This window comes from Microplitis mediator, chromosome 2, assembly GCF_029852145.1.
Source record: "Microplitis mediator isolate UGA2020A chromosome 2, iyMicMedi2.1, whole genome shotgun sequence".
In the NCBI taxonomy this organism is placed as follows: Eukaryota; Metazoa; Arthropoda; class Insecta; order Hymenoptera; family Braconidae; genus Microplitis; species Microplitis mediator.
Genome location: NC_079970.1, coordinates 18,631,655 through 18,656,694, shown reverse-complemented (window position 1 = coordinate 18,656,694; position 25,040 = coordinate 18,631,655). Strand labels below are relative to the sequence as shown.

The 25,040-nt window shown below is 31.1% G+C and overlaps 2 protein-coding genes across 5 annotated transcripts; one reads left to right on the top strand and one right to left on the bottom strand.

The window, feature by feature from the left end:
* Positions 1-9,468: 9,468 nt before the first annotated feature.
* LOC130664004 (uncharacterized) lies at positions 9,469-12,221 on the bottom strand. 3 transcript variants are annotated; one of them, XM_057463628.1, is made up of 4 exons: positions 12,000-12,221; positions 10,350-11,920; positions 10,057-10,267; positions 9,469-9,692 (listed from the first exon to the last, which is right to left on the bottom strand). In XM_057463628.1, exons 2-3 carry the CDS (start codon positions 11,805-11,807, stop codon positions 10,262-10,264), a joined length of 1,464 nt encoding a protein of 487 aa, XP_057319611.1. In that variant the 5' UTR covers positions 11,808-11,920; positions 12,000-12,221; the 3' UTR covers positions 9,469-9,692; positions 10,057-10,261. The 3 variants fall into 3 exon arrangements, with proteins under 3 accessions (XP_057319611.1, XP_057319608.1, XP_057319609.1); XM_057463625.1 differs by having other exon boundaries at positions 10,057-10,249; positions 12,000-12,202; XM_057463626.1 differs by lacking the exon at positions 12,000-12,221 and having other exon boundaries at positions 10,057-10,249; positions 10,350-11,977.
* A 4,686-nt stretch (positions 12,222-16,907) lies between these two features.
* On the top strand, positions 16,908-19,596 carry LOC130664005 (uncharacterized). Of its 2 annotated transcripts, XR_008989282.1 has the most exons (3): positions 16,908-18,713; positions 18,796-19,006; positions 19,371-19,596. XR_008989282.1 is itself a non-coding variant. In XM_057463629.1 (2 exons), the coding sequence occupies exons 1-2, from the start codon at positions 17,256-17,258 to the stop codon at positions 18,799-18,801; spliced, it is 1,464 nt and encodes a 487-aa protein (XP_057319612.1). In that variant the 5' UTR covers positions 16,908-17,255; the 3' UTR covers positions 18,802-19,596. The 2 variants fall into 2 exon arrangements, 1 of the variants encoding a protein (XP_057319612.1); XM_057463629.1 differs by having other exon boundaries at positions 18,796-19,596.
* The last annotated feature ends 5,444 nt before the right edge of the window (positions 19,597-25,040 follow it).

The window sequence follows — 25,040 nt, the reverse complement described above, 5'->3', positions numbered from 1 at the left end:
TATCCAAACTCGGGTAATCCTACCTTGGCCCAAGTCTGGGTTGCCATTGAACGGCCAAGGCTAGGTTACCCAGTCTTGGCCCAAGTCTGGCTTGCCATTGGATGGCCAAGGCTAAGTTACCCAGTCCTGGCCCAAGCCTGGGCCAATATAGGTGTGCCAAAGCTAGGTTCCCCAGTGTTGGGCCAAGTAGGGGCCCGTTGTTCAACTCTGGCAGCTCCTGTATGGGTAATTCAACCAGTGGTATACTTATAGCTAGTTCCTAGTGAATATTCACTAATTCGAAGTGAATTTCACTGATTCATTTTTAGAGAACATTGAGTCCACTGATAAATTTTGAAAAAATATTTTGGGACATTTAAAATTGCACAAAAATTATGATAAGAGTCGTAAATGATGATGAAAAATAATTTTGGAAAAATAAAAATCTTTTAGCAAATTTTTAAAGTGGTCCGTTTTGCCTGTCCTCATACATATATATATATATATATATTAAGACGTATATATAGATATATATATAAATTGACCAGGATGAGAGTAGAGAGAAGAGCACGAGGCTCACCTCGAGCGGAACTGGTCCGGTTGATTATTAATACCTCGTTATCGTTTGGGGCGTTAAAGGTGCCGCTGGCAAGAGAGGCGAAACCTACTCGATTCTCACCGGTTTGTAACTTGCAAACAGACCGAATAATCTGTAAATTGATCTTACTATCTTTTACTAGAAAAAAGTGCTACAATATTTACTTGATTTTATGGTAAATATATATTATAATATTATAAATATATTGTAGATTAAAAGTAATATTTAATATACATGTATATTGCTCAATCCTATTTAATTTGAAATTCATAATATTTTCCAGTTTATAAATTCTGTTTTTAATTTATGACAGTATTTATTTTGGTTAAGTGTTTTTTTAATTTATTTATGTTTAGGTATAATATTTATTGAATGTTGTAATTTTTATCTTCTGACATTAATTGCTGTAATAGGATAAGTTATTTTTGTTATGAAGAATTGCTTTTTAAGGTATTTAAAAATAAATAACTATCGAATTTTAATATAATTATCTTACATCGTAATTTCAAAACATGCATTCGATCATTATTATGCGATTATATTTTATATGAGACAAGATGTAAGAGAAGAAAGTTTTATGTGTGTATAGCGAAATATGGGACATTAAAAGGTTATCAAGACCTTTCAAATTGGTGCGTTAATATGTATACAGCTAAAAAAATTGTTAAATAAATTAACAAAAAAATAATAACAGCGTATTTTTAAAATAATTTGATATATACAGTGAATAATCAAGTGATTTTTATTGTTTAAATAATATTTTTTTGTTAATATCTCAAAATAAATTACATCCAGGATTTTGGCCGCATAATTTTTTTTCTACTTTGCTTTACATTAGACATTTTTTTTTTTCATAATTACGAAACTTTAGTTTTACTTATTTTAAATAAGAACAATTTTTTAAAAATGTACCTGAAGGTCAGAACGTTTTTCGCGCAACGAAAATGAAAAAAAATTTATGCAACTTGACTGCTTAAGGGGTAGTTGGGGATAGCCTGCGATTTTCGGCTAACACTAGCACACTAGCACATAACTCATTTTTTTTATAAGGCTCCAATATTGATCTGTAAATTTTCAATTTTGATTTTTTACTATTTGATAATCTCTGTTTTTTTTATTTTGATCTAGATGTAGATCTCCACAGATTTATACAGATCTAAATAATGAAAAAATTAGATCTGCAAAGATCAAAATTATTTTTTTCTGGAAAATAATTTTTTATACAAAAAAAATCGAGCATCATATTTTTTTTCAAACTTATTATATTTTTAGCATAAGAAAAGAATTAATGTTTTTTAAGACAGATCGCGGGCTCTAGATTATTTTAGGTCACCGCCAGTTAAAAGTTTTTTTAATAGAAATTAAATTACAATATTAATTAAAAATTATTGTTCTTTGTTAAGAAAAATGTTTTTCGTGTAAACCAAAAAGTTTTCTCTACACGGAAAAAAAGAACTGTTGCTGCAACAGGACATGGTCCGTCGTATTCACAAGATCAGTCCCGTTGCAGTCACAAGAATAACCTGTAGCTGCAACGGGACTAGTTCTGTAGCAGCTACAGGACTTGCCCTGTAGCTGCAACAAGAAACCCTTGTAGAGTATTTACAAGATCAGTCTTGTTGCAGCCAAATGAATAACCCATGGCTGCAACAGGATAAGTTCTGTAGCAACAACAGGATTATTCCTATGGCTGCGCAGGGCTGATCTTGTAGCTGTAACAAGGCGGTTATCCTGTTACAGCAATAAAGTATGCTACTAGGCCCCTTCCTGCTGTTGCAAGTTCTTTTTTTTCCGTGTAAAATTACATAAATTTTGCATTACCGCAGCATTTTTTATAACAAATATATGCACCACTTGTGGTTTTGCGTATATTTGATTTTCATAATATTTTTACAATTTTTATTAAATTTTTGCTAAATATAATACAACTATTAGCTAATTTAGTTTACTGATACATTATAAATTTATAAACACAATTTATTTAACTTTGAGATTATTTAGCCTGATAATAATTAGTAATAAATTATTGCTAATAGTATATTAATTGGACCATTTGCTATTAAAGTGATTTAAAGTTCATCATTCTATGTTAGGTTATCGCAATATTTATATAATAAATTTTCTACAGTCAATAGATACACATAGATTTATAGAGTAAAGAAGATTCATGAGTATCCAAGATAAATTTATGAATAATAAATAATTAGAAGAATTTAATCAACTGTGACTATTGATCATTCATTTATCAAGATGTAGGTTAATATATCCTGTAATATATTTCACTTATAGACGAAACACTTTATAGCATGGTTCCAATATTAAAGTACATTCATTGTTGTTAATTTTTAAATACAGTGTATTTTACAGCGTATTTAAATACACTGTAAAAAAAAACAGTATTCGATATCCCGGCGTTAAATTTAAGCCCGAAAATGGTGTTAAAATACCATTGTTAGGTAGTGTTAAAATTTTTCTCGGTGTTGAGCCGTGTTAAAAAAAAAAGTAGTTTTATTTTTTAAGTATCAGAAGTTGAATTGTATTCCGAATACAAAAAAATTTTTTATCGTTTCAAAAATTAATAATATCACAAATTTATCAATTTATGGTGAAATGCCAAAAGAAATTTGTTCACCTGAATCAAAAAAATAACCTGATTTTGACTTGATTTTGTTTTAATTAACTCGATTTTGGCTGCTATAATTTTTTTGACTTGCATTTGACTTTGTTAACTTGATTTTAGCTATACTTACTTCTTTTAACTTCAATATGACTTTTTTAATGTCAAAATTTAAGTCAACTAAGTCAACTTCAAGTTACGCTGATTTGGATTTGGTTTAAATTTAAGCCCACTGTCAAATCCAAGACAACGTGACTTTAATTTGGCTTAGTGGGCATAAATCGGTATTAATTATATGCATGTTCACCGTTTAACACCGGTTGGATAACACCGCTAAGTAGAATCGTAGGATTATTATTGGAATAAATCTAAATAGAGTTTGAAAAATTTTTAATACTTCAACTTTATTGAAATGGTAGTTAAGCCATGGGCAAAAAGTCGTCAAGTACATATTACCTTAAATTAGTATACACAAACGATTTTTATTGCTAAAAATTCCTATCCAATATTTTATTAAAATTATTGATTAATAAATTATAATTAAAATATTTTTTCTACACTTTCGAAACTAAAACTTAATTCCTATAATACAAATTTAGCCGTAATAAAAAAGTATTTAAATAAAACCTTAAAAATTGACGTTCAGTGAAACTAATCACATTTTACAGTTTTTATGAACACCAAAGATTTGTTTAAATACGATACGCTTTTAAAACAAACTATTTTTTATGCGAATATTTTATATACTTTTAAATACAATGTAAAATAATTTTGGAGCAGATGATTTTTTATTCATTTAATCCTCCCGAAGTGAAATTCACTCCGAAGCGAAATTTCTCTTATCATTAAAACTCCGAAAAGAAGTAAATTTGGATCATAATAAATTTCTCATCACTGCTGAAAAAAAGTTTCTATTCTTTTTGAACCATATGCGGAGTATTTTTTTTTTAACTCTGGAACTTTAAGTGACGGAGTGAATTTGGATTGAAATAAAATCCGTACACTGTAAAAAATTTTCGGAATGAATGCGGATTGAATCCGGAGCGGACTACTATTTATTTATTTAATCTCTTCAGAGTTAGTCACCTCTGAAAGGAGAATATTTTATTAATATTAAAACTCTGAATCGTAGTAAATGCGGATTTAAATAAGATCCAGATCACTCCGAAATCACTCCGCTGAAAAACAAACTCAGAATTTACTCCGTTTGCGGAGTGAATTTTATTTAAACTCCGGAACTCCGAGTGACAGAGTGAACCCATACAAATGAAAAGAATCGGCTCATTACTGGGTCGTAAATGGCTGCCAATTTTGAAGCATCGGCCGAAGATCGGCTAAATATCGGATGATAACGGTATGCCAAGCATGGCAGTCGCAAGCATTGGTCAATCGTGGCAATCAATCATCGGCTTAAGCTTGGTATCAAGAGCACTCGATCAAACTGTTTGCCAACGAACGGCGGTTAATTGTGCATCGTTTTTATGAGCAAAAAGACAGCTGCCAATGATTCACCATGCACGGGCCAGTATAGTTAGTCATTTATTGGCCAATCATTGCAAGCTAGGCATCAGCCGATCTATGGGAAAATTTCGAAGCTCGACGACTTTGTATAGGAATTTGGATTCAAACAAAATTCGTAATCGCTCCAAATTCACTCCCAATTTTTTACAGTGTAATCACTCCCGATTTTTTAACAGTGTGGCCAATCTCGAAGAAAAAAAGTAACAAAAATACTTGTAATGAATTAGAGTTATAAAAATCATTACTTTTCGTAACTTTAATTATTTCTATCCATTTTCTATTTAACATATTTTTTTCGTCTTGAAAAAGAAAGCGCGGTGTTCATAAAACAGCCATAAAACACTAAACGGTTGTAAAGCTGCCGTCCGAAAATGTGTTGTAGTATAAACTATACCCTCATATATATACAAATACATATATATAAAGCCTGTTGTTTAGTTCACGATCACGCGGGCAAGTTAAAGTAAAAAGGCCCACGTGTATTTCTATTGTGGCATACCGATAGAGACACGCATCTTTCCCATGACCACGCCCCAAACCCTCTCTTTCACCCTCTTTTACCTTCTTCACTCGCCTGCAAAATTCAACTGCGAATAATACGAATAATTTCTTTTATTTTTTTTTCTTCCCCTTTTACTTTTTCTTATCCATGCTCTTTTTTTTAGTTCATCGCGTGTTTTATAAGTCTTCTCAGGTAACAATTGCCGTTATATATCTCGGCTCATTACCACAAACAAGAAATAAATTGTTTGATTGCCTCATTCAAATATAAAACAATCTAAATATAAAAAGTAAAAAAAAAAACAATTTATTTAAATTAACTTGTGCATAAATTTATCAATAAAAAAGTATAAATAGCACAGAAGACTATAAAAATTAAAAACCTTAAATATTGAATTAATTTGTGTTTTATTGAGGGAATAAATTTTTTTTATACCATAATCGAGGAATTTAGTGGCAGCTCTTGGTTACCCAGACAACCAATCATTCCTTAGTTGCTTGAGGCAGTATCACAAAGCGAGAATGAGGAACAGAAAACAGAATCACAAGGTATAACCAATACAAGGGAGAAAAGTTTATATCATACAACAAGTAAGATAAAAAGAGACAGTGAGTAAGGAGAATCCCCAGGAACGTAATCTTACGTATCAATTAGCCTCACGGTCTGAGAGGCCATACCCCCCGCGGGCCTTTGACCGGGTGCCGCGCACGGCGTCAAGGGCTTTACACTCTACACTATACAACACTCTTCTTTACTCTTACGAGTTCTCTATACTCTTCAGAGTCTCACTATAATATAAAAGAGTGAGTAAGTAAAGACCAGCCGATACGAGGTGTGAGAAGAAACTCGACACACACCTTAAAGAATGTGCACACACGCGCTCACAACTATTTACAATACCAATGTCTTCATCGGAATTGAAACGATGACCAACAACCAGCTTTGCCGTGTTATTGAGGATATATATATATATATATACATATGTATTCAATAAATGAGTAGTAGAGATGTTTAAACTCATAAGAGTTGAGACTTTAAAGACCAACACACATCTGGGCAGGTTAAAAAAAAAGTTTTCAAATGTTTCCCACAACAAAAATAAACATCAATCGCCGGCCTATTGTTACGCGTATTATAATAAATATTAAATCCGTGAAAAAATATTAAGACGGAGTTAATTGTTACGGTTTTTATGTCTTAATTTTAAATGATTGAAATGTGTCTGATTTATATGGTTATTTATTTTCAATTAATTTTACATTTGCATTTATTAATTGTTATTTAATATATACTTTTTTTTGTCAACTTTTTATTCTATTAATTTAATTTTTTTAATTTATAAAAATATATTTATATATACATATATAGTATGATATAGTGTAGTGGATTAACGAATTAAGATGGACTATGGATGACTTGGGGGATATGAGTTAACTTTATAGGCACCCTGTGGTTTCTATATCAATTTTTTTTATTTTTTATTTTTACTTGTAAGTATATTATATATACCCAGCCTTTTTTTACTGATGACTGGTGAGTAATACATTATATGGTAACACCTGGGATTGACCTATTGTAATAAAGATATTATATATCTCTTTGATGTATAATAATAAAAAATTTTTTTTCATCAAATCACCAATTGTGATTCTTGTTAACATCCCTGAAATTGATTAATTTTAAATGTTCCGTATAAAACACTTAGATCGCTTGCGTGTCTATGATTTATTAATAAAAAGTTTTTAGTCTTTTAAAATATTTAATCGATTTGTAATTTATTACAATTAAATATTTTATTAAAAAAAATTTTATATTTTAAAGTCGACAATAAATAGTTTGAAAAACTTTTTACATTGTGCACTATAAAATAACTGGTGTAAGCCCACACTATTCCGGTGTTAAGGTTATCAGTATAATCTATTTTATCATTTTTAACAAATGATTTAATAGACTCTATTTGGTTGATATTAATATTTCTCTCTCTAAGATAATAAAATCATGTGGTAGAGTTAAGAAAATATTTATTTAAAGGACAACTAAACTATTTTGTAGTGCCAACAAATCCAAATATTAGAGCAAAATATTATTATATTCACTCTAATGAATATTAATTAGACACAAAAAAATATATTCATTTAAAATAAATATATATATTTGTTCGAGGTTAATAAATATATATTTGAACCTAATGATTATTGATTTAAAAGTTATGGTATTAGGCAGCAGTAGCTGGAGTAGTTCGGTGCTCGCCACTAGATCGCGCCCACCATTTGTGGTGTCCCTGGTAAGATACTTATTTCAGAGTTTTTATATTCCGAGCTTGCAGCATTTACGGGACGAGTTATCCGCTGGAAATTTTTGACAGTAATATGTGGGGACACTGTATTACACTATGACATTAATGTTTAATATTAATATTTTTCCTGAACAATTTTTGTCAGTACAAAAAGAAGTACTTGTGAAGGAAATAAATTATTTTTCTAAATATGCATTTATTGAACTGTTGAATAAATATTCTGTCATTTCAAAATAATATTTAATTATTATCAATAACTCATTCTCTATAATGATCACTCATACATTTCATTATGACTCTTTTATAAACTCTGCAGGTAATCAATTTCATTTTATGCTTGCTACTAAACGCGTAATTATCTTTACTAAATATTTTATAGTTTCTAATAATTTGTTTTGTTGGTAGATTACAAAAGATTTAGTTAAAACAACCAAATATATGATTGGCAATGGGCAATCAAATCATTTTCTTGTCATAACTAAAATTTCGTTGTCAGGAGAAAATTTTTTTCTCAGTGTACAATTACAACTTCTGTTACAGCTTAAAAGTTTTATTGAGCATTATGTTGATCAATAACAATTATTATTATTATTACTGTAATTAATACCGTTGTCATTATAATTTTTCCCATTACAGTTATTATTAGTGTAAAAAGATGAGTAATTATTTTAGCGCTATAAGCACTAGAAAAATCCGGATACTGATGTATGTAACAAAATGTAAATACAGTGCAACCTTGATATAACGAAACTAAAGGGAAATAGAAATCATTCGTTCTATCGAGTTATTCGTAATAGTAAGGTTTGTTATATAGAGGTTCTATTAAACTCAATTCGTTAGAACAAGGTAAACAAATTTCCACTAATAAAAAACAACTCATTTAAATCAAAACAGAATTATTTATTTGAAAACTTTTAAATCAGTTTCTGGTCAAAATAAAAATCGTTATCAATGTATAAGCATAGAATATAAACATGGAATGTAAGCGTAGGAAATTAACAACATGATTAAGGAATAATGATAGCTTAATCTTCATTTTTTGTTTCTTTACTCGAAAAAAAGTCATAAATTGTTGTCTGCTTGCCAATGTTAGTTATCATATCATTTTCCGTTTTTCTGCAACACTCAAAGAACACCTTTCCCGTTTTTCAGCCATTGCTACGTTAAAACTACTAACAATAACAAACAGCAGTGTTTACATTAAATTTCATCAAACAGCAATGCCTGTCTTATGAAGAATTAAACGTGTCAGCACTCGTTAAGACATTAGTTATTGTGGAATTAAGTGGGGATAATTTGTAAGATACCTTACGTAGAGGTTATATAGGCTGGAAAATTCGTTATATAAAGGTCAATAATAGTTTCTATCTATATTCTGCAATGATTGAACTTTCGTTATAGTGAGGTTGTTTGAAAAATATATTCGTAATGTAAAGGGATATTTTACATAGACCCTGATGGGCAATTCTGGGGGATTTTGAAAAATTCGTTAAATCGAGGAATTCGTTATATTGAGGTTCGTTATATTAAGGTTACACTGTATGACATTTAAAATCATATCAAATAAAACAGGCTTATAACGATTAGTCAAGAACAAAACTAAACGCACGATAGTGCATGGAAAAAAAAGGTGCTGCAACAGGACAAAATCCTGTTGCTGCAACAGGATTTTGTCCTGTTGCTCCCACAAAAATTTCTCCTACGTCCCTTAGACAAGGCTTATGACGGGTAGTCAACTGGACTATTAATTTGTTGAGTATTTACACGAGTATTGTGATCTTATATTCAGCTCAACAAAATTAAAAGAGTTACGATAATTTTTTGTCTTATTTTGAATGAGCATTTCTTTGACTTCAGAATTTAATCAATATAATTATATAAATAATTCACGAACTGTTTATTAATTTAAATTGCAATGAAGTAACAAAATGATATTTATTAAGGGGTTAGGGGTACTCAGGGGTATGAAAAAATGATGATTTTCAATAATTTTTTTTTTGTAGTTAATTACTTTATTTGACAAAAATAAAAACATAGCTTTATTAGAACACGTTTCGATTTGACTTCACGAAAATTTCAAAAAAAAAAATTAATAATTCAAAAAGTTATCGCTGTTTTTGTAGAGCCCGTTCCTCCCGAAGTCCTTTGCGGTGATCATCATAAGTCCTTGGAGATTCATCTAAAATCAATCGGACAAGAAAAATTAGTTTTATTAATAGATAATCTTGTGCCTGATCGAAGCTTTTTTTTTTTTTTTCGAAATTAACAAAATGGCGGCCTCAGGAAATTTTTTTCAAATTTTCGAGAAAAAAACCGACAGTTTATTGTTAAAAAAAAATCGAAATTTTGAAAAAAAAAAAAAATCCTTCGATCAGGCACGAGTTTTTAATGTATTTCAAAAGTACAATAAATTTTATTGAAATCTACCGAGCAGTTTTTAAGTTACAGTGATCACCAGTTCAGAAAACATAGTTTTGAGAAAAACGCATTTAAAGTTTTGCTATGGATTTATGTCGAATTATAAGAATTATTTAATAACTTACACTGAGTCATCTATTCCTGGACCATATAATAGCTCTTCAGCCGACATAGCAGCTTCCAAAATATCGATTTGCTGGTGCCTACGTTGCAATCGACCTTCTCGGGTGTTATCATTAGCGCGCTTATCTGCTACTTTGATACGTGCAGCATCCATTCTTTCTGCATACCGATGAGAATTAGGCCCACAATTAAGTCCTAGTGTATTCATCAAGACTAATAATGAATTTATACCCTCATTAAATATACACATAGCAACGTATGCAGCTATTTGTACGATAGTAAAACTAGTATTTACCGTTTTTGGGCATATTTTCCATACTAGTTGGTTAAAGCTTTCATTATTATTCTGATTGAATCCACCTACACATCTTGAAAGTAAATTTTCATTACTAAGATCTTCGTATATAGGCTTGATAGCTTTTAAAACATCAGAAGGTAAAGGAGAATAATCGTGAGAAAAGGTATCAAGCTCTCCTCTTGCTTCAGCGCGCTGGTAAGAGCACCAAGATTCTTCGCCTTTTGGACACATATCATGATTCGGTTTTTCATCACTCGAGCCGTAGTGATAAAAGGTTGCCATTATAGCAGATTTCATATTTTCAATAGAATCACAATGCCGGCGTATTGCTAAACCATAGTACACAGTTAGTTTGTCTATTAATTTTCCTGTGAGCTTACCTCGACCACCAAGACCTTTTTGTTTACTCTTCAGCGTACGTAATCGACTCCCCATCCGCTTTTGGACATGCCCTATACATTCCTTTTTATTTACAGTTGTATTTTCGTAAGGATCTGATTTTATAATTCCTGAATAGGTCTTGGAGTCACCATCACCAATATAGTTGGCATACTTAACTCCATATTTAGTTTCAGAATACGAAAACATTTCGACCATCGCATCCACCTCCATTTTCCCAGAAGACCCTTGATGATTAGCAGAACACACATCTTCATGCGATTGATACCATTCCTCGAACTCAACAGTATTTGTTTTTTTTTTCCAATACTCACATAGCTTACAATATGCACTTTTAATGTTTATGTCAAGAATCTTTCCAGTAAAATAGCCAATTATAGAAGAAACTCCAAATGACGATGTATATCCCCGTTTTTGCCAGGTTCCATCTCCCGATACAGTTAGATGATTTATATCTTCATTTTCAGTTGTTGGCATTGCTTGCTTTTCTTCATTCACAGCTTTCGTCATGAAGGTTTCTGCGACGGCTTTACTACAATTCAAAATCTGTTTCAGTAAAATTGTATGCGTAGATTTATCTAAAAAAGACGGCATGTCCATCAGGCCGCAAAACTTGCACAATCCTTCGTATCCTATTCCTAGTATTCTCATTACAAAAATGAAACGTCTGTTTATTTCATAAGAATGCCCAACGAAAGAACAGGAAGGAATATATTCATTTCCACAGTTATTACATGCAACTACAATTTTGAATCCCAGCCCACGTGTACTTGCTGTTTGAAACACTACATTTCCATCACATTTTTTACATTTTATAAGAGCAGAAATTGCAGTGAATACCTGAATAAAATTTATTATTCGAAATTCAGTACTGCTGTCTTCAGGTACATCATCTTCAGTGTTTTGTTTTAATTTTTTAGAAGATGTACTCTGAATACTTTCATCACGTTCGGCTGTTTTCGGATTAAAAACATTCTTTCTTTTGACTGAACGCGACTTATTAATTTTTTCAGAACTCCGAAGTTCTCTTGAAACCTTTCTAGAATCACGTCCCATGGTTAATAATTTAATTCACTTGAGAAATAATTTATCACAAAACTATCGACTGATCAGTGCAACGACTACAGGTATACTGGCAACCAAAAATTATTTTTCAGTTCTTGTACTACCTACAAATTGTGAATATATGTAGAAGGATATATATATATATATATATATATATATATATATATATATAATTATAAATACATTAAAATGGGGAGATATTCATGACAATGAAACCCGAAAAGTCGGTTGCTTGCAGCTGTTTCTAGCTACCTGCTCTCGAATGCCACGTAGCACCCGAGCGTCCTTTGGTCATTGTTAAATAACTCGAAAAGAATTTGTCGGATTCACTTCAAATTTTCACACAATATTTTTAAAATATTATACTTTAAGAAAATGCAAAAAAAAAAAAATCGATTTTTTGAAAATTCTGACTACCCCTAACCCCTTAAAATCATCGCTGTAGAGACAAGTATAATTTGTTTTAATATATGTTCGTTATTCCCTCGAAATAAATGGGATCCAAATGGGAATAACTTTTAATACCTGATTTAGTATGTTATTATTTTCGCCCGATGTATATTTGAGAAAAATCAACATATTTTTTGTCGGACTCTGAATTAATAAGGTACCCCTTTCACTTCGTTTTACTTGATTTATAGTAATATATGATATTTTCCTTTTTTTATCATCAAACAAAATTTTAAAATACTTACTGAAACTTTACTAAATTTTAAAAATAAAAATACTTCGAATCGATTAACAAATTAAATTTTACTGTAAAAATTATGAGAACGGGCCTAATATTCCATTTAATATGATTTTACTGTAATTTGTTATTTTCTCACATAAATTGGCTTTCATCCTCATTTTGCCGTGGATATTAAAGAACCGTATTAATACAAGCCTTCTGAATTTTACTAATTTTTATTAAATATATTCATACATGCACGCTGAAAAAAAAGTGCTAATACCTCCTTTCGTGTTAACGAAATAACTATTTCCATCTTTACATTTGAAAGATTCTCATTCTTTGTGTTGACTTTTCCTATCGGAGATGGTAACCATTTTTATCCGAGATCATAATCATAATTATATAATTATATAATTTAAAAATGCCACTGTACGATGGATGGTGTGGCTCAATGGATATAGATAAATTGAACGGAATAAGGAAGAAGGAAGAGCACTCGGCGCGTAACCGACATGGTCTGGGTTCGACTCACATAGATTATCCATATTTTTCTCAATTTATTTATAAACATTTCATTGAGAAGGTTCCTTCCTTATCCTGACCAATCCTATTTTACCCTAATTCCCCTTCTTCGTAATACGAATGTATGGGTCTCTTTACGAATATAAACCCGTATATGCATGGTAAGAAATATTTTGCGGATATCACTACGCCAGTATGGGCGTGAACGCCATACTGTATGGTATCGAAGATTTTTATAGGTTATAAAATTGTATGCATAGATGATTCAACCATTGCGGGAATAGTAACATTGGCAATAGTTGTCGCGGACGCCGCAATGTCAGTATGGCCGTCAGGCCCAGACTGCATTGCCGTATACACATTGCTCCTGGCCGATAAACCTAGTCTAACGACATCTATATAGTTTTGGTGGTAATACGAAAGTGTACATTGATTGACACGCCAAAAATTATGGCGGGAAAAACTAGTAGCATTGTGCCCTCGGCATTGTAGTACGGGTCTCAGAGCCATGCTGTTTCGCCGTGCCTACCATGCATACGTGTAAGCAATACAATAGCTCCAGTACTATACCGTATAGTAAATAACGCCATACTTCTGGGACTCATTACAATACTGTCTTGGAATATTTCACATACTATTTTAGTATCTGTCTTGAGACCATACCAGCATGGTGTTGAACGCCATGCATTTCTTACCGTGTGTGTGAACACACCTACTTTCCTGCTTGACAGCATTATTTTAAATAATTTTAAATGGTTACACATAATCGTCTCAGATGGCAAAATTTACAAATTTTATAGATACAAGAAATATTCCCGGGTCAAAAAAATAACTTAGATTTGGGTATTTTGAGGTAAATTTAAGTCAACTGAGGCGAAACCAAGTCAAATTTGCCTTTTTTGTCTGAAATGGATACTGAGTTGGCCAAAATAGCTAAATGCAAATCAAAATCAAACGTGTTTTTCATTCATTTTTGACTTGCTTTTGGCTAACTTGACGTACTAAGTATCCATTTAAGTCAAAAAAGTCCAATTTAAGTTATTTTTTTTTATCTAGGTTACTATCCAGATGGTGACTATTACTATCGGCAATAATAAACATAACTATACGAGACAAAAATGGTTAACACATAAGCATAATAATGATTATCACTTATTATGATAATCATTATTTACTGCAAGATGGTGATAATAATTATATTTTTTGTGAAGAGGTTCTGTAACGATAAGAACAATAATTGTTTTAGTCTTTCTAGTTTTTTTTAGAAAGATCAGTAAGGGTCAATGATTTTTGCCTTCACGAAAAAAAAAAATGTGCTCTGTAAACAAGATTTAGTCTTCTCATCAAAGTCATATGTCGTTGATTCAACAACGCTGAATTTTGAGTGAATATGAAGTCTCGTTTGAGTAAACTGCCGATAGGTTTTATTTTTTTTTAGTATTGTAGATAAGTTAAATTGCCATAGTAAAAATTGACAACGATTATATTTCAAATTAATGTAACCCTTGTAAATTTTACTATGGCCATAGTAGTTTTCGCAACATGTTTATTTCGATTTCCGTCAGATGGCCAACATGGTCCGACTTTACTATGACACCATAGCAAGCTAGATGGCAGGGTCTGTATCTGCGGTGAGCTTGTGGACGATCCATTTTTCAATGGACCGAGATATTACAGTCTGTTAGTTTATTAGTTTGATATATTTTATATAATTTGTGTACTGTGTTTTCTTAAGCTCAATGGAATTGTGTTCCTGATCGTTCTTGTAACTTTATTTTTTTCAATAAAAAAAAAAAAAATGACACCATAGCATTAAACAAGAAAAATTTCTCATGATTACCAATCAGACTTTATTGATCATTTAATATATCTCTTAATCATAAAAATTTTTGGTTTTATAAATACTACTGAATTCATGTTTTATATACATTTTTTTTATTGATAAACAAAATTTTATATTTTTATACCAAACGATGATTTTAATAAATCGTTTAGTATACATCAATAAAATAACCAGTTATAAAACATAAAAAAAATTTGTGCAATATATTTATATATACTCTTCCTAAAGCTCTTGCTAAAATAACAAAATGAAAATGAGCTCGTTCACACCTCAACTGATTGAGTCAAGACCAAGGTATTTCTTATATACGAGGCTATATAATGACGTACAATATAATTGTTACACATACTTTGTAATATCTTGACGTAGTTTCTTGAAACAAACACGAGACAAGTGCGAGTAAAGGGGATGAGTCCGCAAGTTGATAAAAAAAAAGTAAAAAATGAATAACAAAAAAAAATATGAGAGGGTGTAGAAAGAGGAAGAAGGTATAATATTAAGGTGTAAGACAGCAAACGCGGCAGAAGGTGTCGGCCAATACTTTCCAAGGCGTCCGTCGCCGCTTGACGTCTTAATGCACGTCGAGAATAATCTTACCGCCAATTTATTACACTCTTTCTCATTTCTTTCCCTCTCGGCACTCCTCCATGTCCCTTGTGGTTCTCATTCCTTTACATACATGTCTACATACATCCCTTTTTGGAGCGTGTCTTTCTCTTCACACATTATTGCTTTCACTCTCTTGCTAACGCACATCATATAAAGACACTTGTTACAAACCTTAATCTCTCTTTCTCATGCTTCGACTTTTCTCCTTCTCTCCTTTCCTCTACTCACTTATTTTTTATTTCCTTATTTAATTCTCTATTTTTACATGCGCGTTCATTCGAGAATGCCGCCGCGGGCTCACACCTAATAGAATACGTAATTTGAATTTTTGAATTATACCAAAACCACAAAAGCATTGAAGAAAAAAAAAATTTATTTAAATCAACTAAAGTATCTTCATCTTGCGGATAAGAAATAAAGAAGCAGACGTCACACAGTTAGAAATTTTGTGTTAAATTCAAAACAAATCGTGTGTTGCAAACGGTCTACACAAATTTTTGTGTTAATTCAACACATTGCGTTTGTGTTGATCTTTAACACAAATTTTATGTTAAATAAAATTGAACACATAAAATCTGTTCTTTTGACAGAAAATTTGTGTACATTTAACAGAACATTTGTGTGAATTTAACACATTTTTCGTGTTAAAATCAACTAATAAACATAAGCACATAACCTAACGAACTCAAGTATACTGATCTATCCTTAGTAGAACTTATGTCAATTTAGCGAACAATTGAACCAGATCAAAAAGGTATGAAAGTTATCTAAATTTAATTGTAAAATGTATATATTTAATTGTAAATAAATTATAATCCAAATTTCCCTGCAGTCAATGCTGCTACAATGCTTTGCTTGGTTATATAGTAATGAAGAATTGCGCGGAAACGTTTAATCAAACAACACAAATTTTGTGTTAATTTTCGAATAACACAAGAAATGTGTTACATTCTAGATTTTCCAATCATTTAACATAAAAAATCTGTTAAAGTAAAATAACACAAACGGTTTGTGCTGAATTAACAGATTTCTGTGTTAAAAATCAACACAAAAAATTGAATCAAATAATTTTTTAACACAAATACACAAAATTTATGTATGAAATGAGAATAAAAAATCATTGAACCTGATCATAAAAATATGAAAGTTATTTATGATTATATTTAATTGTAAATCAATTATAATCCAAGTTTCCTTGCAGACAATGCTGCTCCAATGCTTGGCTTGGTTATAGTAATGAAGAAACGCGCGGGAGTGTTTAGCTAAGCAACACAAATTTTGTGTTAATTTTCGAATAACACAAGAAATGTGTTTCATTCCAGATTTTGTATTCATTTAACATATAAAATCAGTTAAGGGGTTAGGGGTAGTCAGAATTTTCAAAAAATCGATTTTTTTTTTTTTGCATTTTCTTAAAGTATAATATTTTAAAAATATTGTGTGAAAATTTGAAGTGAATCCGACAAATTCTTTTCGAGTTATTTAACAATGACCAAAGGACGCTCGGGTGCTACGTGGCATTCGAGAGCAGGTAGCTAGAAACAGCTGCAAGCAACCGACTTTTCGGGTTTCATTGTCATGAATATCTCCCCATTTTAATGTATTTATAATTATATATATATATATATATATATATATATATATATATATATCCTTCTACATATATTCACAATTTGTAGGTAGTACAAGAACTGAAAAATAATTTTTGGTTGCCAGTATACCTGTAGTCGTTGCACTGATCAGTCGATAGTTTTGTGATAAATTATTTCTCAAGTGAATTAAATTATTAACCATGGGACGTGATTCTAGAAAGGTTTCAAGAGAACTTCGGAGTTCTGAAAAAATTAATAAGTCGCGTTCAGTCAAAAGAAAGAATGTTTTTAATCCGAAAACAGCCGAACGTGATGAAAGTATTCAGAGTACATCTTCTAAAAAATTAAAACAAAACACTGAAGATGATGTACCTGAAGACAGCAGTACTGAATTTCGAATAATAAATTTTATTCAGGTATTCACTGCAATTTCTGCTCTTATAAAATGTAAAAAATGTGATGGAAATGTAGTGTTTCAAACAGCAAGTACACGTGGGCTGGGATTCAAAATTGTAGTTGCATGTAATAACTGTGGAAATGAATATATTCCTTCCTGTTCTTTCGTTGGGCATTCTTATGAAATAAACAGACGTTTCATTTTTGTAATGAGAATACTAGGAATAGGATACGAAGGATTGTGCAAGTTTTGCGGCCTGATGGACATGCCGTCTTTTTTAGATAAATCTACGCATACAATTTTACTGAAACAGATTTTGAATTGTAGTAAAGCCGTCGCAGAAACCTTCATGACGAAAGCTGTGAATGAAGAAAAGCAAGCAATGCCAACAACTGAAAATGAAGATATAAATCATCTAACTGTATCGGGAGATGGAACCTGGCAAAAACGGGGATATACATCGTCATTTGGAGTTTCTTCTATAATTGGCTATTTTACTGGAAAGATTCTTGACATAAACATTAAAAGTGCATATTGTAAGCTATGTGAGTATTGGAAAAAAAAAACAAATACTGTTGAGTTCGAGGAATGGTATCAATCGCATGAAGATGTGTGTTCTGCTAATCATCAAGGGTCTTCTGGGAAAATGGAGGTGGATGCGATGGTCGAAATGTTTTCGTATTCTGAAACTAAATATGGAGTTAAGTATGCCAACTATATTGGTGATGGTGACTCCAAGACCTATTCAGGAATTATAAAATCAGATCCTTACGAAAATACAACTGTAAATAAAAAGGAATGTATAGGGCATGTCCAAAAGCGGATGGGGAGTCGATTACGTACGCTGAAGAGTAAACAAAAAGGTCTTGGTGGTCGAGGTAAGCTCACAGGAAAATTAATAGACAAACTAACTGTGTACTATGGTTTAGCAATACGCCGGCATTGTGATTCTATTGAAAATATGAAATCTGCTATAATGGCAACCTTTTATCACTACGGCTCGAGTGATGAAAAACCGAATCATGATATGTGTCCAAAAGGCGAAGAATCTTGGTGCTCTTACCAGCGCGCTGAAGCAAGAGGAGAGCTTGATACCTTTTCTCACGATTATTCTCCTTTACCTTCTGATGTTTTAAAAGCTATCAAGCCTATATACGAAGATCTTAGTAATGAAAATTTACTTTCAAGATGTGTAGGTGGATTCAATCAGAATAATAATGAAAGCTTTAACCAACTAGTATGGAAAATATGCCCAAAAACGGTAAATACTAGTTTTACTATCGTACAAATAGCTGCATACGTTGCTATGTGTATATTTAATGAGGGTATAAATTCATTATTAGTCTTGATGAATACACTAGGACTTAATTGTGGGCCTAATTCTCATCGGTATGCAGAAAGAATGGATGCTGCACGTATCAAAGTAGCAGATAAGCGCGCTAATGATAACACCCGAGAAGGTCGATTGCAACGTAGGCACCAGCAAATCGATATTTTGGAAGCTGCTATGTCGGCTGAAGAGCTATTATATGGTCCAGGAATAGATGACTCAGTGTAAGTTATTAAATAATTCTTATAATTCGACATAAATCCATAGCAAAACTTTAAATGCGTTTTTCTCAAAACTATGTTTTCTGAACTGGTGATCACTGTAACTTAAAAACTGCTCGGTAGATTTCAATAAAATTTATTGTACTTTTGAAATACATTAAAAACTCGTGCCTGATCGAAGGATTTTTTTTTTTTTTCAAAATTTCGATTTTTTTTTAACAATAAACTGTCGGTTTTTTTCTCGAAAATTTGAAAAAAATTTCCTGAGGCCGCCATTTTGTTAATTTCGAAAAAAAAAAAAAAAGCTTCGATCAGGCACAAGATTATCTATTAATAAAACTAATTTTTCTTGTCCGATTGATTTTAGATGAATCTCCAAGGACTTATGATGATCACCGCAAAGGACTTCGGGAGGAACGGGCTCTACAAAAACAGCGATAACTTTTTGAATTATTAATTTTTTTTTTTGAAATTTTCGTGAAGTCAAATCGAAACGTGTTCTAATAAAGCTATGTTTTTATTTTTGTCAAATAAAGTAATTAACTACAAAAAAAAAATTATTGAAAATCATCATTTTTTCATACCCCTGAGTACCCCTAACCCCTTAAAGTACACTGAGAGAACAATTTATTTGAGCCGAATAAGATTTATTTCAGGCAAATAAATCCCAAATTTGAATGGATCCAATTTGAGACAAAGATACGGTCCATTTGGATGAAATATATATTTGTTTATAGTTAACAAATCTTTATTTGGAATTTTTTTTCAACCAAAATTTGTTAACTATAAACAAATATATATTTGAATGAAATAAACGATTTTGATCAGTCACATAAATCTATTTATTTGGCTCAAACAAATTTTTCTCTCAGTGTAAAATAACACAAACGGTTTATGTTGAATTAACAGATTTCTGTGTTGAAAATTAACACAAAAAATTAAACCAAATAATTTTTTAACACAAATACACAAAATTTTGAACTGTGCAATATTGAGGAAACGTATGTACATACATGATACGTATTAAAAAAAAAAAAAAAAAAAAAACCGTTGTAGTAATAAATTTATGAATTTTATGGGATTTCATCTTACAGTGATTTTAAGGCTTTGTAAGAATAAAATTATTTTAAAAAGAAGATTAGGCGATTTAAAAAATCAGCTACCGGCCAAGTGCCGACGACTTTCTTTAAATCTCTTAATATCCTCGAGATAATACTTAATTTTTATATAAATTATCATGCAAATCATTTATTTATTGATAATTTATTATTATATTATTTTTCATAAATATTTAATATTTAAATTAAAAAATAAAAAAAATATATTTATTACTAAGCATACAATTTTAAAATGTATACTTAAAAGATAAATGGACATTTCAGATGCATCTTCTTTCACGGAGTATGTATAACGTCTTATTGAAAAAAAATATGAAGAATGAAAAAAAAAGCGGATGAACAAAATAAAATAAATCAAGGTTAGAAAAAATAGAAGAAGAGGGCGTTAATCCTGTCGGTGGCGTAGCCGGTAAATCTCTCGCTCGTATAATAATTTAATAACGGATTCACAGGCGCTAGGTATGCGACCTCGACTGTGTGATGCTTCTTCTCTTATTCGGGAGAGTAGAGCATCGTATATAAGATCATCAGTGGATGAAGTAGACACCAAGAGAAGAATATAAAGACTAAGAAGCTGGGAGTAAGATGAAGATGAAGATGATGAAGAGAGAAAATGATTATGATGATGATGATGATGATGAAAAAGAATAAGATTGTAAGAAGCTCTAGGGATCCCAGAAAAGACTGCTATTCTACATCCATAAATAATCGTTCCTTGGATTAAAGAGGTATAGCAACTATCGTTGGACTCCCAGTGCGTCGTTATCCTCTTTCTCTTGATCGTATGTTGGTCCAGTCAGAGGATACCTTAAAATTATTGCCCTAAAATTAAAAGAAGTTTCGTTTTAAATAAAAAAGTATGAAATGAATTTAAAAATAAATAATTTATCGAATTAATGCTATTCGATAATCGATCGTTTCAATCGTCATAAATGAAGAGGCGTGTTTACTTTTTTTACGCGATCACATAAACAATTTTGTAAGCCGTCCAATACAATTGAAAGGGTAAGGATTTTAGAGCAAGACAATAAAGTAGAGGAGGAATAATAAAAATAAGAAGAAGAAGAAGAAGAAGATGAAGATGACGACGATGATGATGATGATGAGAAAGAAGAAGAGAAAAAAAATAATAGATTAAAAGAGAGTTGGAGAAGAATATAAGCGAAGGCAACGACGCGGCAGCTGTTGGGCAAATTAAGTGATCATCTCGTCATCATCAAGTGATGCCGCCTCGAAGGGAAGTCTAAACTCTTCAACATCATATCTTTATCTCTCTCTACTATACTTGTTTATTCTCTTTAACTTTTTGACTCTGTCCCATGTTTGAGGCGGTGCCGAGCTTTGTGAAATTAGCATTGGAAGATCGTAAAAGAAGAGGCGCTCCTCCTTCACCACCACCATCACCACCCCCTCCTCTTCTTTATTCTTCACTCACATTCAGTCAAGCATATGTATATATACTTTTATATCAATCTGATGTACGTGATAATGATAACCTAATGGATATAAAAAACAATATTTATAAGGATGGGGATAACATGTGGATGGATAAAAATAAATATAAACGAAAGAGATGATAATGATGTTGTAAATGGATTTATAGATTGAGATGTTGGATGTGATAATGATATAAAGGACCAGCGCCAGTAAAATGTAATCGTTATATTTACGAGTTTATGTGAGTGTGCAGTCATTCAAAAGCTTGAAAATTAAATTATTGTTACAATAAAGATTATTATAGCCAGTGTCTGATGATGCTGGGAAATAAGATGAGACACGTTGTCGTATCAGCCATCGCACAAAATGAATTTATCATCACAAGTGAAGACTGGTTACTGGTTTCTGGTATATGTATACAAGATTACTGTGCCTTGTTTTACTAGTGATCGTATAAGCTTTCCACTTTGGTTTTATTGTCGTACGACCAATAGCAAGTTACGATTTAGATGTTGAATTCATCGAGCTTGAAACATCGACCGTTTAGGAGAAACGATCGTCAAAATGTGTTGTCTGTTTATTTTTTTTTACTGTCTATATGCTTGGTTAGGTTTATCTTTGTCATTGTTTTTTGGTATCGCGGTCTTGGTCTTGGTCTTGGTCTTGGTCTTGGATTTAGTCTTTGTCGGTGTGAGTTGATAGTCATAGAGAAAATGGTTTGGTGGAATGACAAAATTTTAGGTAAAAGGAGACAGTGAACAGACAGAAGATACGATGCAGAGGAGAGTTATATGGCTGACGCTGCAATGCTGAAACAATGAACCGACCAACCAACGTGGTCCGTACAAATCTCTCGGCTTACCGTGTGAGCCTTTTTCTCTTTGTCTACTTTTTGTCATGGCTCTTATATAGCTCTTTACTTGGCTGGGTACATGGTAAAAGGTTTTGCAGTAATATAGAAGCTGCTGCTGTGTGGATTTAGCCACGTTCGTTGTCATAGTAACTCGTATAATTTTTTTTACGTGTCCTGATAAATTTATTTTATTAAGGTAAAAGATGCCCCGGGAAAATAAATGTATACCCTTCTTATATCTCGAGTATAAATGAAAAAATAACTATTTAATTAATAATAGTAGCGAGGACAAATGTTATTCTATATGTTTTTGTGTAATAAATTTTTAATTTATTTATCATGCTGGCTGCAGGCGTGTCGTTATCTTAACAAGGGATCGTGTAGTTCAGTATCAGTTAACGGGTTAATTTTTTTTTGCAATCAACTGCTCAACTTTTTGTCTGTTTTAATGTTTGGGAAAAAATAAAATGTTACTTTATGTTTAAAAAATTGTCTTCTCTTAATTGTCTGTTTGTTGGTAGAAAAAAATGGCGGACAAAAAATTTCCAAAATAATAAGACATTGGTAATAAGTAAAATGATCGTGTATGAAGTACACTTATCCAAAAAATGAAAGGAACAAAAAAATTTTATAAATTTTTTAGTGATTTTTGGAAGGCTGTATTTTTGTGAAAAATGATCGTAGCGAAAAAATGAAAAAAGCAAATTGAAGTTTGAAATCTTTAGTTTGAAGATCATTCAGCAAAATAATTTTTTGAGCCACAGTTTTTGCGGAATCATAAGAAAAAGGTCGAGACAAAATTTTTCCAAATTTTTGAGTTTTGTTTTTTAGGTCTACAGGGCCTAAATTCAATTTTTTGGGAAAAATTTTCCAAAAAACAAAAAAAAAAAAAAGAACCCCCGAGTAAAACGTAAAAAAAAGAATTTAAAAAATTCTTGTTTTATCTCCTTTTAGGAAAATTTTTTCTTTTCTCTTTACTTTACATTTATTGAATAACTAACGCAAAAATGAAAGAAAATCCGAAAAAAATTATTTTTCTTATTTTGATAACGATTACACAATTTGAGGAACAAAACTTGTTCCTTTCATTGTTTTGCAAAACTTTGAGCAATCGGACCAGACAAACGGTTCAATGGATCAATCTGAAAATTTACAGGGTTTTTGGGGATAGGGGAGGGTGGGGCAGAGCGGCCCCCCTAAGCCAATTATTACTTTTTGTGGCTTTCAACCATAATTTCCCTTTACTTTTGTCCTATTTCGAACAAATTTATGGACATTTTGCCAAAATTCTCAAAAAAAAAAAATTTTTTTTTGTGGGGCAGAGCGCCCCCCCTCCAAAAAATGAGAAAAATTTTTTTTTTCGTTTTTTTTTTTTTTTTTAATTGTTTTCATCATTAAAAATGTATTTCTTTTTCTTGACAACTATTTTTGGTTTTATATTACTCGAAAAAAATTTTTTAAGGTGTAAAAAATCGTTTACTCTCGATTACCTTAATTACTAATTGTTATTTAATAAAAAAAAAAAAAAAACAATTCTATACTTTTACTTTATTTTAAAAATTTATCTACTAAAAAAAAAAATTTTATTTTTATAAATTTTTAGTGACCAAATTTGCCTCTTACATAGAGAAACAGCCGAAAAATATGAAAAAAAAATTTTTTCGGAAGTTTCGGCTGGTCCATTTTGCCTCAGGTGTTATGTGTAGGGCTAGAAATGTGTAATTATAAAAGTTTTTTTTTAATTTGACGATAAAAATACGAAAAAATCACTTTTTCGAAATTTTGGGCTTGTTCATTTTGCCCCGAATGTCATGCGTCGAGGTAAAAATGCGCAAACATACCGGATTTATAGTAATTGGTCGAAAAAAAAAAAAATTTTTTTTTGATCAAAATTTCAGGGGGACCGCTCTGCCCTACCCTTCCCTACATTAAGCTGTTAAATCACCTAGCAACGTTGACCTTTCCATCAATATTTGCAAAGTAGTGATGAGTTGACTAAAAAACCAGAAAATGGCCATTTTTTGTGGATTTTTCAAATTGATGTTAAAAGGATAAAAAAAAATTTTAATGATGAAAAAAAAGATGGATCGGTAAATTCTCTGTATAACCGATTATGTTTAAAACATTATTATAATTCACGTATTGAAAATGTTAGAGATCATTATTTAGATTTATATAGAAATAATTTACCTCCTATAATTTCAACGTTTGAACATTCTGGGATGAACGAAAAAGACGTTGAAATAAAAGAGGTTAAAAAAAAAATATATGGGAAAATTAAACAGGTTGATCTTAATTGTTTCAATACAAAAAGTAATCGTTGGTTTAAAAAAGTTCTAGATATCGAAATAGTTTTTAAATATGATGAAAATAGAAAATTATTACCGGTTCATTTAAATAAAGTTTTTTGGGGTTCAAAAAAAAAAACTTAAAGTATTAATTATTCGTTCAAATTCTGTGCACTGAGAAAAAAATTGACAGTTATTCACGTTATTGAATCGTTTTGACTCAAATTCAACCTTGAATAACATTCGAAGGAGTGAATTTAGCAAAAAATGTTAAGAGGCCTTTTTTGTAGAACATTAAATTTCCTTCAAAAACAGTCATGACCTTTTTTAGATATTTCTCG